Source organism: Spermophilus citellus (genome assembly GCF_964194105.1).
Source record: "Spermophilus citellus genome assembly, chromosome: 3".
Taxonomy (NCBI): domain Eukaryota; kingdom Metazoa; phylum Chordata; class Mammalia; order Rodentia; family Sciuridae; genus Spermophilus; species Spermophilus citellus.
Genome location: NC_138184.1, coordinates 32,707,054 through 32,721,706, shown reverse-complemented (window position 1 = coordinate 32,721,706; position 14,653 = coordinate 32,707,054). Strand labels below are relative to the sequence as shown.

The following is a 14,653-nucleotide window of genomic DNA, read 5'->3' as shown; positions in this document are numbered from 1 at the left end:
ATAATACTTCAAGAAAGAGTAACTTTAAGGGATTAAATTTGTTCTTTAATTGAGTCATGACTTTACACCTCTATTTTTGGATCTTGCTGAGTTGTTAGCTCCAACTAGGCAAATTCTTAAAAATGTCTTAAAGGAGAAAAGATATAGCCCAGAAATGTCCTCTGAGAGACCACAAAATGAAGTGCATTTTGTAGAAAATTGCAAGACAAAGAATAGCTACTTTCCTAGTAACAGTCAGAATTGAGGTGCCTTGTGACATATTCCGGCAATATACACTATAAACAATGGCCCTAAGTAAGAGAACAGGCAGCTTTTCCTCTTGATCACCCCTGTGGTTTGAGAAATGATTTCCCAGGCCCATTCACCAACAGGATATGGCAAAACCTTGAACACGATACACAGCCAGGACTTTGGGTCTATTTGTCAGTAAGGAGAAGTTTTTAATGAGAAGGTTTATGACAGCTCAAAGTCTTGAGTGCTAGTTAAAGTCAAGTAAACATTTTACTAGACAAAAGATGGGGTCCATAAATATTCAGACATCTACCGGGAACCCAATTTGCCTTATCATTTAGAAGAAAAAAGCCCTGCAATATTGCATCTGACATGCATTTGAAACTTCCTGTACATTGAAAATCCACTTGGAGGTATACAAAGTGATTGCTGTACAAGCAAATAAAGCATTTCTTCTCTTATTTCACAGCAAGGTTTGACAAGACTCTTACACAGATGCATGGCTATTAAGCCAGTTTGTAACATGGGAAAGCCCTTGGGGTCGGGGGGAAACTTAGCTGCTTTTGTGGCTCTGTGCCTTGGCTATAATATGTAAAGGAAGTTTTGCAGCATTTAATTGGGTGTATTTAATTATTCCACAAAACAAAAATCATGTGGGGAACACCAATGTTAAAATTCCCTGAGTAAGGAGAGACCCTCAGAAGCCCTGGAATTCTCATGTTAAATAACAAGAAGGTCAAGTTGGCAATGATAGGGTCATTTTTAAAGGGAAACAGAGAAAATGGATGGTTGGATTTTTTAAAAAAATTTTTATTAGAGCATTATTGTTATACATAGTAGTTGAGTACATTTTGACAAAAATCATACATGCAAGAATTGGTTGTATTCCATTTCAGTCCCCATCTTCCCTTCCCCTACTCTTCTTCCTCTCTACCAACCTTCATTTTATTAACTTATTTATTTATTTATTTATTTTTGATTGGTGCTTTCTACATATATATATAAAGTTGGAATTCACTCTGGTATATTTATATACATACATAGCTAATTTCATTAAGTTAATTTTGCATTTCCACCCCTTTCAGGTCTCTCTTCCTTCCCTCTTGATTTCCTTCTTGGAATCTAGCAACCTTTCCTGTATCTTTATTATATCCAACCCCTCACTGTTTTTCCCCTTATTTTGCTCTACCTTCTTAATGTGAGAGAAAACATTAGACCCTTGATTTGTCTGAGTCTGTCTTATTTCACTTAGCATGACGTTTTCTCTTTCTTGATGAATTTTTAAAGTTCATCCTTTTGACAAATCAAGAGAATGCTTCTGTTATTTAGTTGAATACCCTTGCCCAGTTTGAGCATGGAACTGCTGATATTTTATTTTATTTTATTTTTTGCATTGTGTTGAAGCCATAAGAGCCCTGGACAATGACCAAGTGCCTTTCACTTGTTTAGTAACGTAGCACCATTAACTAAGCAACTGTTTCATAAAAGTCACTGTGCTAGGCTTTAGGACCATTAAAAAACAAATGTACAAGGTGTTACAAATGTTGGTAAGTTCACTGTAAGTGAACTTAGAATCCATGGGGAGAAGTAAAGTATGATTAAAATCATGTCTTGTGTAAAATGTTATGAGAGAAGTAAATGACCAACAGTTTGGATCAGTCATAGGAAATGTTGCCTAGAATGTAGTATTTATGAGAGGACATAGGCAAACCTGCTGTAGATGCCCACCATTCCTGGCAAAGATACCAAAGGCAAGAGATTAAGGAGGGTCAAAGAATAATGAGTAGTACAGTGTGGTGGAAAGAGAGGCTTCCTATAAATGGACTTGGGGAATCAGGCTGGAAGGGTAACTGGGAAGCCATGTGATCTTAGTAGATCGTGTATACTAAGCTAGCAAGACCATCCTAGACCCACCTACAGAAGGCTTCTTTTGGATATAGATAATGCCATAACACAGCAGTAAAGCAAAAGCTTATTGGTGTCCCCACTGCTCATTTACTTTACATGAATAAGGAAAGCATGAATAGAAAATGTTTCAATTCCATCACTGAATTGCCTTCTCTACTGTTAAATTCCTCCTACACATTTAAGCTCACTCAGTTGTAAAAATGAGATCTAGATTGCACTTTATTAGAGAGGTAGCTTAACAAGGTTTCCCTTATATCTCCACTTGGAATAAAAACTATGAAAAATTGGTTCTGCTCATCTTTAAAGTATTATTCAAATTTTTTGTTTATTGTTTAAACAGGGAAATGGAGCTATTCTCCTTGTCTCTAATATAATCTTGCATTATATAGTTTATTTATTACAGTGTTTGAAGTTTCAAGCAGCTAGCACAAACTGTGTTTAAATCCCAGCTCCCTATCCATTCATCCCTACAGGGCAATGTGAAGTGAAACATAGTGCCTAGAAATCAAAGGTTTCTATTATATTTTGAGAAGTGTGGAAGGTGATGAAATATATTTGGATTCATTTGTTTGGTGGTGTCATGGCATAGTTATCTCTAATTTTTGTTGTTTTGATCATTTTGATACCTTCAAATCAATTTTGGAAGGATGTAATGCTGCAGTCTGGCTGGGCACAAAATAACCAAGCCGCCAGGAGGCACTTGTAGGTTCAAACAGGAACTACTTTATTGCCCGAACTCTCACGGGGAGTGCACACTCCCCAGGGACTCTCTCCACCCTCAACAGGGCTCAGAGAACTCAAAAGTAGTGGGGCGGGTGCCCGAGGCAGCAGGAGCCGCCCTATTGCCGGACAGCAGGGGTCTATATACAACTGAATACACAGCCTGTTTCAATCCAGCATCATCCAGTCACAGCAATTATACACAGCTTTTCCAGGTACTATCCCGACTCTACTGTGGCTCTCAACAATGTAATATATCTCTATGGGGAAGACATAAACCAGAGGGCCGCTGCAAAGCAAAGGACTTCAGTTAGATCACTAGTTTCCCCACACAAATAGCTTGATTTTTCCCCCACATCATCTACACCACACCTGTGCTAGTCTGCTTTTTGTCATTGTGACTAAAATACCTGACAATAACAACTTAGAGGAGGAAAAATTTATTTTGGGTTCACAGTTTCAGAAGTCCAAGTACATGGTTGGCTGACTCTATTGCTCTTGCAGGAAGTGAGGCAAAATGTCGTGGCAGAAGGGTGGGGCAGAGGAAATCTACTCAGTTCAAGACAGATGGGGGAACAAGCGGGAGGAGCTTGGGACAAAATATATGAACCCAAAGGCAACCCCTGTGACCCATTTCCTCTAGCCATGTCCTACCTGCCTATCTAGTAACCACCTAGTAGCTCATTCAAAGTATTAAGTCATCAAATGGATTAATCCACTGATAGGGTCTAATAATAATCTCTAATAATCTAATCATTTCACTTCCTGCGTTAACATGGAAGTTCTTGAAGACATCCCATGTGCAAACCATAGCAACAGCACATAGATTTTCATAACTCATATGTTGTGGGTTGTGGATACCTCCAGCTGAGAGCTGATCATTGGTTATGTGATTGGAACCAGACACTAACCACACACAAGTTTGCCCTTTGTCAGAGCTTCTTTGACAAGAAGCTTGCTAGAGAGATCATGGGATCTATCTATGAATAATCAATACTTCCACTGACCCAGTAATCATGATCTCCTTAAGTAGAAATATAAAAGGAAAGAAATATAGTAACCCATCTGCATAACAGAATACTAATCGGATCCATTCTTTTAACCAGATATAAGAGCTTGATGATGGCAGAACTAAGTGTTCTTTGCACTTTTGATCAACAAAATATTTAGCCCCAAATTCTCAGATTTTTAGCCCTTCATCAATAATAGAATATACTTAAAATCTACTTTGCTTAATTAGGTTTCTAAAGAAGCTTTTTAAAAACACTAATAACTACTACTAAACATGTTTCTTTCATATTAGGTGCAAAAGTCTAAAGGATCAGGAAAAAAATCAGTGTTGATAGTCCTACTTATCTATGCACCTGCTTTGGTAAGAACTATCAGTGTGACATATTTACTTCATATTCTCATTCAAAATGACACCATTGTATTAGTAGGTAGGTACTTAACCAATAATTAAGTATTATTAATTATAATTAATAATTATAATATAATAATTGAATATAATAATTGAATAGGCATAGTATATAATTAGGATTCTTTTAAGATGGTCGCTGTGAATAAAACTAATTTGGCTTTAGTGTATTTTAATATTACATTAAAAACAATTAATGATAACTGAATATAAAACCAACCTAAATAATATTTGATTAAGAGTGAAAGAAAAAAAACTCTGCTTTTATAACTAATAGATATTCTTTGGGGAGGGGTTACTAGGGATTGAAATCGGGAGCACTCAACTACTGAGCCACATCCTCAGTCCTATTTTGTATTTTATTTAGAGACAGGGTCTTTTGAGTTGCTTAGTACCTCACTTTTGCTGAGGCTGTCTTTGAACTCACGATCCTCCTGTCTCACCCTCTCAAACCAATGGAATTACAGACATGCGCCACCGCATGTGGCCTAGATATTCTTTCATTAGGCAACCTACGTACATAATTCTTTGACGTTTACCATTTAGCAATGTACAATGTCTTTCTTTTAAACATCATTCCCCTGGTTCATAGCTACATTTTATGTAGTAGTCCAAATATTATACCAGTTAAATCTAATCCTGTCCTAGTTTAGGAAAGAAAAACTCAGTCAAATGAATCACATTTCCAAAATAAGTAACAAAATATCTTTGAACTCATAATGACCATAGAGCCATTAAAAACCATAATAGTATTACTTCCTTTCCATGTTCAAATATAGAATTTGGGCATTTGATTTAAATATCAGACCTGTAAGAGACTGGTTTGTATCTTAATCTCAGCACAGTAGCTATTGTTTGCTGTTACTTATAAGGAAGAGACAGTGGATAAATACTTTGCTCCATTTTCTAATTACTGCAGTGACAAATTATTTCTAATTTTGTATAAATAGAGTTTATGAATGTATGTGTTTGTATATACAGGATTTCTAAACCTTAGGACTAATGATATTTTTTGGCTGGATAATTCTTTTTTATAAAATGTTTTTATTAGAGCAAAATAGTAGGGTTCATTTTGACATAAGTATATGTGCATGAAATATAATTTGTTCCATTTCCATCCTCACTACTTCCTCTTTCCTTCCCTTCCTTCTTCCTCCTGTTCTCTTCTTCTACTTTCCTGGTCTTATTTATTGTTTTTGTTTTAAAATTGGCACTTTATAGATATACAGAAAGCCAGAATTCACTGTGATATATTTATACATGTACATAGTATAGTACATGGTCAATATTCTGCAATTGCTCCCTTTGTCAATCCATTTCTTCTACACAAATCATCTCCCTTCTATTTTCATAGGATCTCCTCTCCCCTACCACTTTTTTTTTTCTTTCTTTCTTATTTTGCTGTACTTTCCACGTATGAGAGAAAACATTTGACTCTTGACTTTCTGAGTTTGGCTTATTTCACTTAGCATGATGTCCTCCATTTTTATCCATTTACTAGCAGATGCCATAATTTCATTCTTTTTTGTAAAGTAAAACTCTGTGTGTGTGTGTGTGTGTGTGTGTGTGTGTGTGTATCACATTTTCTTTATGGACACCTGGGCTGGTTCTATAACTTGACTATTGTGAATTGCACTGCTATAAATATTGATGTGCCTGCATTACTATTGTATGCTGATTTTAGTTCTTTTGGAAAAATATCAGGAGTGATATAGCTGGGTCATATGATAGTTTCATTCCTAGTGTTTTAAGGAATCTTCACTATGGTAATATAAACTATCCCAAGTAGCCATACTAACTTGCAGTCCCACCAACAGTGTATGAGTGCACTTTTTCCCCCAGATCCTCACCAGCATTTTATTGTGGGGACTTGTCCTGTTTGCTGTGGGGTGTAAATCAATGGCACCTACCCACTAGGTGTAATGAATACTTCATCCCAATTATGAGCAGCAAAAATATCTCCTCTGGTTCAGAAACACTTTAAAATGCACATACAAAAAAAACCCACTTTTTAAAAATAACTTGCATAGAAATAGCATTGGTGGAACTTTTTACTTTCTGTGGATTTTAGATCTTATTTTTAAGGGTGGGGTGGTCAAAGATAAGACAAAATCAGAAATATATGAACTGAAACATGTTTTTAAAACTGAACTGCCCCTTGTGCAATCAAGTTTTTTCCCTGAAGTTTTAAAATATTCTTTATTCTGATCAAGTATTTTTAGCCTTCATGTCTGAAAAAGAACATGCAGTAGTTTTACTTCTAATCCTGGCTTATTTCTTGTAATATAATATCTTATAGTTACATTCATGATGCTGCAAATAACAGGATTTCATTCTTTTTATGGCTGAATTATATTCGTGTGTGTGTGTGTGTGTGTGTGTGTGTGTGTGTGTGTGTGTAGGTATCTCATTTATTCATTCATCCCTAAATTAATTCCATACCTTAGCTAATGTGACTTGTCCTGCAATAAACATGTATGTATAGGCATCTCTTTGGTAGGCTGATTTTATTTTCTTTGGATATATAACATAAAGTGGGATAGCTGAATCATTTGGTAGATCTATTTTTTTTTTTTTTGAGGAGTCTCCATGACATAGCATCTCACATCAGTCAGAATAGTAATAATAACAGCACATACTGATGAGGATGTGGAGAAAAGGGATCTCTGATCCACTGTTGGTGGTAATATAAACTAATAGAGCCATTATGGGGAACACTATGGAAGTTTTTCAAAACACTAGGTACTTTATAATTTGAAGTTTTGTTCTCTCATTATCCTTCCAATAAATATTTAAGAAGCATATATCATGTACCTTATACTATAAACAGCACTATAGACATTAAATAGAGTAGGGAATAAAACAGACATAATGCTAACCATTTTTAATTGGACAATTGAAATCAGAAGTGCTAGTAAATGCTGTTTTTTAATTTAATAAAACAATGTATGCTATCAATATATAAAACTAATTTACAAAGACTATTTTAAATATTTATTACATGCCATTTCTATTTGTAGAGATTACAAAAATATGTAAAAAAATGTATGTGTATATATATATATTTTTTTCTTCTGGTCTTGGAAGGCATACCACTGAACAAAGCAATTATAAAATAATAAGAGGAAAGGGTTCAATTATGAGGCCCAGTGTGACCGCCAGCTTACCATGTTGGAGGTCATTACAAAATGCTTCCAAAGATGAGGCTTCCTGGATTTCAAGCATAATTTTTAAAAGTCAGATTGTCTCTCCAGTAGCTGAAGATTAGTAAGATTATTTGTAAGAATGGGGGAAATGACTTATTTCCTTTATTTTCTCTCCCAATACCAGCCCTTCTTAAACCCTATCCTCTGCCTATACCCTGAAAACACCCATGCTGTCGTCAACAAATGAAAGAGATTAAACTTCTCTGCATATACTACAAGAAACAGGAGGTTTCTCAGTAATTTTGTGGGACACTACGTTTTGTATAGCTATTCTCCAAGTTAAATGGAATACCTTTATGCCACACATATTATGTAAACATGGTTGCTATTAGAAAATAAGTTACACTAACTCGTTTGCTTATAACCTTATATCATTCTCTGCATTTAATTTTATTTATGTCAAAAATAGATTGATGTACACACACTAAATTAGATATTAATTCTAGAAATAAACAAAGGGACAAAAATCTGACACATGGGAAAGAAGGATAAGATGCTTAAATCTTATTTGTAAAAGGTTGAATTACTATTGAAGAGTTCGTTAAAGTTTTGTAACTGAAAGCTTGGTCCCTGTCCCCAGTGCAATCATTGCCAATTTAATCATGAGGACACAGTTTTGAGAAAAAGGAAAAAGAAGTTTTATTGCTGTGCTAGCAAAGGAGAAGCACAGGAGACTTCTGTACCAAAGGCTGTGACTCTCCAGATCAGGAGGGGCAAGGAGGTTTTAAAGAGAGCAACGAGGGCTATATTCAGAAGGTGAAGGGACCACTGTTACAGTTTTACATAAATTGCTATAAGAAATGGTATAACATGGGCCATAAATATTTTGACAGTAATTATTTGGTAAGAGGAGAAGTGGGGATGATATTTCTTTTTTCTTTTTTTTCCCCACTAATAATCTCCAAATAACTTTCTCACCTTATTTTGTCCAAATAACCTTCTTACCTTTCACTTTGACACTGCTATGATTTAAATACAAGACTTTCTAAGACTCCAAAGAGGAAGGATTCTCAAATGCACTGCAATACAATCAAACTGGTTAAAGGGAAGCATGTGGAATCAGCTTAGGCCTGAATTATTCAGCTCAAGGGCAGGCTTGGTTTGTTTGAATGAAATGAGATATAATGTGATTATCAGATTCAGGCTTGTGCCCCTTAATAAGACTGGATTAAAACCAATAATGGATAAACAGCATAAGTAAACCAGAGGGAAGCGTTTGCCTCTAGAACTGTAATAGTGGTTAGACAGTTGCAGTTCATAGGCAAATTATAGTTCCCAAACTTTAGTGTCTAACCAGGATCACTTGCAGAGTTTGTTAAAACACATTCAGGGCCTAAAACACAGAAAGTCTAAATACTCGGTCTGTTGATGCTACCGACCCACTCGCCATAGTTGGAGTATCTCTGGTCTGGCATGCATACCCATTGTCACAAGAATATCAATTGGTCCACGTCCTGGCATCACTACTGAGTAAAAAGCCAGCAATGTGTGCTCCTGAAGGGAGAGGAGCTGCCCAATGTTTTCTTTGATTTGCATGGTCTTATATCTCAGTTGGGAAACTGATGAACTTTCAAAGACTTTAAGTTGCTTTCAAATATTGGCAAAAGGTTAACAGCACACATGCTTTGTCCACCCTTGGGTCAGGTATATTAATTCACACAGGAAGATCTTTGGAAACTTTACCCAAATTACTGTTGGATTGTTGATTTCAGAACTAGGGTGACTATATCTACCCTTTGTCTATGGAGTGGGAGCAGCCTTGTATTTTCAGAAGCGGTGACTCAAATGGACCCAATGTTCCCATCATCTGCCTGGTTACTGTGCTTTTTTAGTGATAGTACAGCGTGCTACAATATTTTTCTTTGCAGCTTAAACATTGAGCAAACCCAGACATCCGGAGATGCTAAAATGAAAAATCTGTTTCCTCTTGTTTTCCCGTTTGCCAAGTGAACTCTGTCAGACAGCACATTCTATACGTTTCAAGTAAACAAAATTACCCTTAATGTGTTGGCAACATCTGTCACAAAACACTCTTCAGTCTATGGCTTAAATGCGTTGAGTGGGAATAGAGTTGACAGTGTATTTAATAAGCTGCAATTATGGTTGAGGGCACTAGTTTTTACCTTAACCACCATAAGGTTTTTCTCTTTCTTTTATGCCTTCCTTTTCTCTGTTTCTTCTTTTTATTTGTTTTTAGTCTATGCTATACAAAAGAGATTCTGTTATCTTTGATAAGCAAAGTACTGACAAGGACCTTTCTTTTGTTGTAGATAGTCAACACTTAAAACTCCTTAAATGGTCCCTGACAAAGTATCATCAAAAAAAAGTGTTTTGTTTTGTTTTTTTCAATTATATCCAGCTAATTCACTAATTGTAAATTTCTCCCATTAAAGAATTAATGTTCTTTATATGGGAATTCTTTATCCACTGAATATTTGTATTGAATGTGAACAAGAATGTATATTCTTACATATGCTCACCTACACATTCTTTTATTATGGTTCATTTACAATAACTGATCTATTTAAGAAAGGAATTTTTCCCTTACATTATTTTTCCATTCTGTGCCTCATGCTGCTATTTACAATTTCAAATTATGACAAATCCCTTCCCACTCTTCCTTTTGATTGTCAGGTTCCTGGTTGATACACAGAAGCAGCACACTGGCGTCTGTAATCAAATGAGTCCCTATTCACTGCTTTCTAAGAGACCAGACAGTCCTTCCTAAATTAATTCCAAGTGCAGGCATTCAATCCTTCTATTCTTATCAGGCATAAATTTTGATTTGTCCCTTGCGGGCTACACTGCCCTAACACTTTTGCATATGCCTCCCAAACAAAGAAGAAAGTCTACCTCACAAGCCGTTGGGGAATCCTGTGGGGGAAAGGGTGACCTTCAGGACCCAGAGAAGAAAGTGTCCTCACAAACACAATTTGGTCTTTATCTCTGATTTACATAAATGATCCATGATTGAGGGGCATCTGGAATTGTGGTAGCTAAGCTCTGTTGGAATGTCTAGGGGCAGATATTCTAAGAAGAAAGCGTAAGTCTCAAGTTCAAAAAGAGAATTGAAGTCTGGTGGCTACTCAGGATTGGTATGTTGTAAAAGTGCCACATTTTGATTAAGAAATGCTCCAGGACTTCCATCTTAACTCTGAGGTTATTCTATAATTTATCCCTAGGTGATTTAAGAAGAACCCTAGTTCTTCTTAAAGTGTTTACTTCTGGTCTGGCACAACAAATACCTGAAATGAAGGCCAGTAAGTATTTTTTTAAAAAAAAAAAAGGAAAAAAAATGGTAAAATTGGTAAAGAGTTTCACAAAGCAGGAAGAAAAAAATGATCTGTCTGAATTAAAATTAAAGTTTATCTTAGTTATTATCTTTCTCATTTAAGAAATATCCTGATGAAAGGTAATTCAATAAAGCATCAAGAAATTCAAAAAACACAAACACACAACTAGGTTTAATTACAATTACAGGCCTATGAAATAGCATATGTTTCCTGATTGATTTCAGCATGAAAGTCCAAATGCCTTGGTGAAGAAAACTGGTTCTAGATATCAAGTATTTCTAAATATTTGATTCAATTTGTATTCTCCCTGAAAAAGAATGGGGAGGAGCCCATAGGGAAGGCTGAGTGGTAGCCTATCTTTTAATAGATGCAGTGAGAAAGTTGGATTTGAATAATATCATACGTAATTGATCATCCTGAGCAAAAATATTTTAGGAAACATTTGCTCATGGGTAATTAGTTTGGGTGCTGAGATCTTGTTATTTACATGCATCTGTCCTAGTTTATTTCTTCAAAATATTTACATACACACAGGGGAAAATAGTAACAGTGAAGAAAATAATATTTAGGGAAAAATAATGTTTTAGGTATAAATTATTTTATTACAACTGAGTATTTGAATGGATTGCTATGAACTTCTGACCTATAATCTTTGAAATGGGGTATTATAATGATATAATCTGAAAACTTCCATCCAACCCTAATTTTTAAATTTGGCTTTAAAAAAAATATTGTCCCTAGTAGGATAGGGAAAGAGGAGTAGAAGAGTACCAGGTCCTGACTCCATTCTTCACTAGCTTTATAACACCTGGTACATGCATGAAAATCTTTCAAATGTATACTTTTTGTATTTCCAACAGTTATAAGGAATCAAAATATGAATTCTAGTAACACACCTTTCATAACATCTTATAAAAACCTTGACATTTTTCCTCTTTTGAAAAATTATAATTTATGGATGAACATAAAAATTCAATCATTTTAACAGAGGTCAGTGTTCTTTTGAATTATGTCAGAAGTACAAATAGAACATAGGTCAAAAGATCAGGAGGAAAATACATGGAAAACAGCACCTTTAATATTTAGGTCATTAATGTTAGATTTTAATATGTCTTTCAAAGACATCCAGTCAAAAACCCATCTGAGCTTGCCTTATTCTTTCAGTGTTAGATTTTTTTCCCCTAGTGTTAGATAGTATGGGGGCTATCAAAAATACATATGTAGCCAGGTACAGTAGTGCATGCCTACAATGCCAGCTACAGGAGAAGCTCAGGCAGGGGAGTTGCAAGTTTGAGGTCAGCCTGGACAACTTCAGAGACCTTGTCTCAAAATAAAAACTAAAATGGGCCATGGATATATGTCAATGATACAGCACCCCCAGGTTCAATCCCCAGTACCAGAGGGTGGGGGTAAAAATTACTTATATAAATCACGGACAAGTGGAATAAACCCAAAATTTTATTGAATATCAAAAATAGTGAATTTTCATTAATATTCATATTTTTAGTCAGAGAAATTTACATATAGAACAGTGAAAGTGTATTCAAATATGATTTATTTGAATACGTTCTACATCAAATGTTAGAAATATAAATGATATATGTTTAGATATATCACATATAAATCACATCAGAGAAATGGAAGTTGTTAATGCCATCTATTTATCAGGCACAAAATGACATCCATTAATATAAAAATCATCTGAGGCTAAATTCAGTCTTTTCAGTAAAAAGTAAATGGATTTGATGTTAACAGAAAAACATAGTTTACTATAATTAATTAAAAGAAAAGTTTCCCTGCAGAATATGTTTTCAGATGAACATTTATGTGCTTGTAGGGTGCTGTGATTACACCAACCATGGACCATCCTATGTCCATGCAGCCAACCAACATGATGGGTCCCCTGACACAGCAGATGAACCACCTTTCATTGGGAACAACAGGAACGGTGAGTTGATGTTTGTTTTGTTTTCTTGGATTTCACTAAGAAGTGATACTGTTTTCATTGGCATTGTTAGTGAAACTGGTTCTGTACATTCATCTAACACACCTATCACGTTCCAGTGTGAATAAGCCGTGTTCATGCATGTTCAATTCCAGGGCAAAATTACTCACATTGACAAAGTTAAGGGTTCAACTGTGTTGCATTTAAACTTCAGTTAGAATGCAATGTGTGAGGTATAATGTCTGTTTTGGGAAAGGAAACCTCTTAAGTGCATCTGCAAATCTAGAACCTGTGATTATGTACTCAAGCTTGGTTTACCATTCCCAGCTGCTTACCAGTTCACCCAATATATCATTAACAGGTTCTACACAAGCTAAAGGAACCAACTGACTATGCTCATAAAAAGCTTTTTTTTATTTTATCATCAATGCTTAAATTAATGAAAATCTATTGAGAATTTGACATAATTGAATTCTTTTGGAAAGGATGACAAAGATGATATTGAAAAGAAAGAAGGGAATCTAATGTGCTTGCTATTTTCTTATAAGTTGGATATTTTTGACTAGTCCTATTTGTTTTTCCTTGAGGAACAGAATTGTCCTGAGAAAATATCTATTTCAGTTTTGATTTTATATCAACAAAGCATTTGGAATCATGAGCAAAACTTCATTATTTTTTTAAAGATAATTCCCCATATGTTCAAGAAGGCAGATACATACTAAAATACTAAAATTTTGTTAATTGCCATTATTAAGAAGGGTGAAAACAGCATGTGATATTAGCAGTTAAAGTTTTTTTTTTATTAATGTTAGTGCAGATAATCTTATCAGTTTTAAAGATGTAGAAATAAAATAGATTTTATTTTGACTGAGGCAGCTTAAATATTTTAGAAAGAATAATGGACCAAGAATCAAGAATCCTAGATCTAAATCTTTATTGAGACCTTCTTTTCTTTCTGTCCTCAGGAAAATAGAATCATCTGGTCATAATTTCCTTCTCCACATAGTTGAAGCTTTGCACTTGATATATGGGGCCCTTTGAACTCTATAATTTTATATCCTTAAGTCTATATGCATCTTAGTCATCACTTCTGTGGTTCCCCACAGAGGTGCTGGGATCATTTTCAGAGATCTATGTACGTATGCGCACTAGCTGTGCATTGGGAATGTTACCTTATAGTGGTGGCTTGCTGTCTTTTAGAGGTTGTTGACTCATAGGCTTTATAGAATATAAGAAGTTTCTGACATGACCACTGAGACCTTACTAATATGCCCTAAATAAGAAAATCCATACACCTTAATGGAAAGAGTCACATTGTTTCAATAAGGACATTTAGTTTTATTAACATGAACAAAGTGCCTCTCTCTAAGGCCTCAGTTGTTGAACATATAAAAAGCAATTAATGATAACTTACCTATCTGAATGCTTGGTCAGGATCAAATTTTCCTAGGTTTCAGATCTATATTTTTTTGGAAGTCATTCCTCAGACTATAATTATTATAATTTTAACTATAAACTATGGTACAGATCATTTTCATCAAGGAGATAGAGTTTGAAGATAGTATTTTTATTGCTTTCAGTAATGTGTGAAGATTATTATTATTTTTTGAGGTGGTTCCAGGGATTGAACTCAGGGGCACTCAACCACTGAGCCACATCCCCAGCCCTATTTTGTATTTTATTTAGATACAGGGTCTCACTGAGTTGCTAAGCACCTCACTTTTGCTGAGGCTGACTTTGAACTCTCAATCCTCATGCCTCAGCCTCCTGAGCCCCTAGGATTACAAGAGTGTGCCACTATGCCTGGCTAAAGATTATTTGTAGTCAATTTGTATATTACTAATAAAGCAAGTCCCAAGTACAGTATTTTCATTTATTTGTTTACTTAATTTTTTTTTTCTGGTGCTAGGGATTGAACCCAGGCCATGTGCAT

General features: G+C 35.1%; 1 protein-coding gene across 8 annotated transcripts in view; it reads left to right on the top strand.

Moving 5' to 3' along the window:
- Positions 1 to 14,653, top strand: part of RBMS3 (RNA binding motif single stranded interacting protein 3) — a gene marked incomplete at its 3' end in the record, with an annotated part of 671,965 nt that overhangs the window by 594,520 nt on the left and 62,792 nt on the right. For all 8 annotated transcript variants that reach the window (XM_081285615.1, XM_081285621.1, XM_081285618.1 and 5 more), the window contains one exon: positions 12,613 to 12,723. In XM_081285615.1, coding sequence (XP_081141741.1) covers positions 12,613 to 12,723 — 111 coding nt within the window. The remainder of the gene's footprint in view (positions 1 to 12,612; positions 12,724 to 14,653) is intronic.